Source organism: Lactuca sativa, chromosome 2, assembly GCF_002870075.4.
Source record: "Lactuca sativa cultivar Salinas chromosome 2, Lsat_Salinas_v11, whole genome shotgun sequence".
Classification (NCBI taxonomy): Eukaryota; Viridiplantae; Streptophyta; class Magnoliopsida; order Asterales; family Asteraceae; genus Lactuca; species Lactuca sativa.
The window spans coordinates 206100899-206102565 of NC_056624.2; the positions used below are offsets into that span (position 1 = coordinate 206100899).

At 38.3% G+C, this 1667-nt stretch overlaps 1 protein-coding gene across 1 annotated transcript; it reads right to left on the minus strand.

The window, feature by feature from the left end:
• On the minus strand, positions 1 to 564 carry LOC111916257 (uncharacterized). Its single transcript, XM_023911866.1, has one exon. It carries the CDS (start codon positions 562 to 564, stop codon positions 1 to 3), a length of 564 nt encoding a protein of 187 aa, XP_023767634.1.
• Between the last annotated feature and the right edge of the window lie 1103 nt (positions 565 to 1667).

A 1667-nucleotide genomic window follows, 5' to 3' on the forward strand; every position in this document is an offset into this window, starting at 1 on the left:
TTACTTAAGGTGCCCTTCCTCATTACATTCGTAACGAACCCTGGTGTTGAATGTACACTCATCGGCGTAATGCCCATGCTTTCCACACTTGAAACAAGTTACTTTTTCGTAGTACCTCCCATGGTGCTTCAGCGGTACACTTGGCTTTGTAGCTCTCATTGGACATTCTTGCTTGAAGTGTCCCTCTTTACTACACTTAAAGCAAACTTCTTCCTCAGTTGGGCATTCGTGGACATAGTGACCAGTCTTCCCGCATTTGAAGCAGGTTACCTCCTTAGGGCATCTACCGTTGTGTTTTCTTCCATACTTGTCACACCATTTTGCTTCACCTACTCCTCCAAACTTTGAGAACATGTTGTTCTTGTCAGACCTTGAAGACCCCTCAAATTTCCTCTTCTTTCCAACATCAACCTTGTTGACGATACTGTCGTTGATCACTTCATCGACAGACTTAGCAACCCAGATGGTCGCCTCAAGAGTGGGTGTCTGGCGTAATGGCATAGTAAGTTTGTCCTTGCTTTGTTGAAGTAAACACCTTGTTTCTTCCATCTGTTGATCCAACATTATCTACACCATTGCTAGTACTCCGGCTATCATGATTGGCCCAGGTGCAGCTGCTACCTATGGCACATGCCCAAGCACTGGTGGCTTGAGCTGCGGGTTACCGCTTCTAAATCCTCTTCTAGTGCTCACCATGTTGATATATGCACCAAATCAGACATTCGGTGTACCGAGGCGAGAATTTAAGATAGGAAAGTGTTATTTATGATAGACGTATAAATCTCCCTATTACTCCGAAAAGTTACATGCTAGTTCTAATACCGTAATTAAACGTTTAGAAACCTGAACACATGAAGTTTCCAGATCCGGTCGGCAATAGACCATACATCCGATCATATAATGCATATTATCAATCATTTAGCACATAAAAGCATGTTAGGCATCATTCCTAAAATAAACTAGTGCTTTTGTCTATTCAGGTGTATTACCAAAATCTATTAGACACACTCTTCACAATCATTTCTTAGGATTCTAAGTTTAAGCTAGAAATAAATCCATATTCCTAGTTCGCTTAAACTAATGCTCTAATACCAACTGTGACATCCCCATTTTCATGGCCAGAAAAGACCGATTTTGTTTATGCTTTATAAAAATCAGAGTATCTATTTTTAATAAAAAGGTTGTGGAATTTGTTCCCAGTAAAACATGATAAATACGTTATCAAAGCAGTTCCGAAGAAAAGTATTTTTATTCATTTTAAAACATTTAGGATGTCATTGTCAATGCAGAAACATAAGCATAAACAGAACTTACATTCATTATCACTAGTGATTTGTATCTCCTTAATCTCTTAGTGTAATGTGACTTCATATCAACACCTGTGATATAAATAAACTGAGTGGGTCAGGTTGGGAAACCTAGTGAGTACATAGGGTTTTCAGCCCACAATAATATAATTATTATGTTTAAACATTTAAACAATCAACCCAATTACCCATCCCGATTATCTTCTTTATTCTACCCTAAGAATTCAGCTATTCCTCGTTTATTTATTCCTAAGGGTTATCCTAAGGAATAGGCATGAAATTCATCGTTGCCAAGGTTTACTCAACAGGCACTAAATCCATAGTTACCAAGGTTTATCTTGTTTATTGATAGTATTGTTT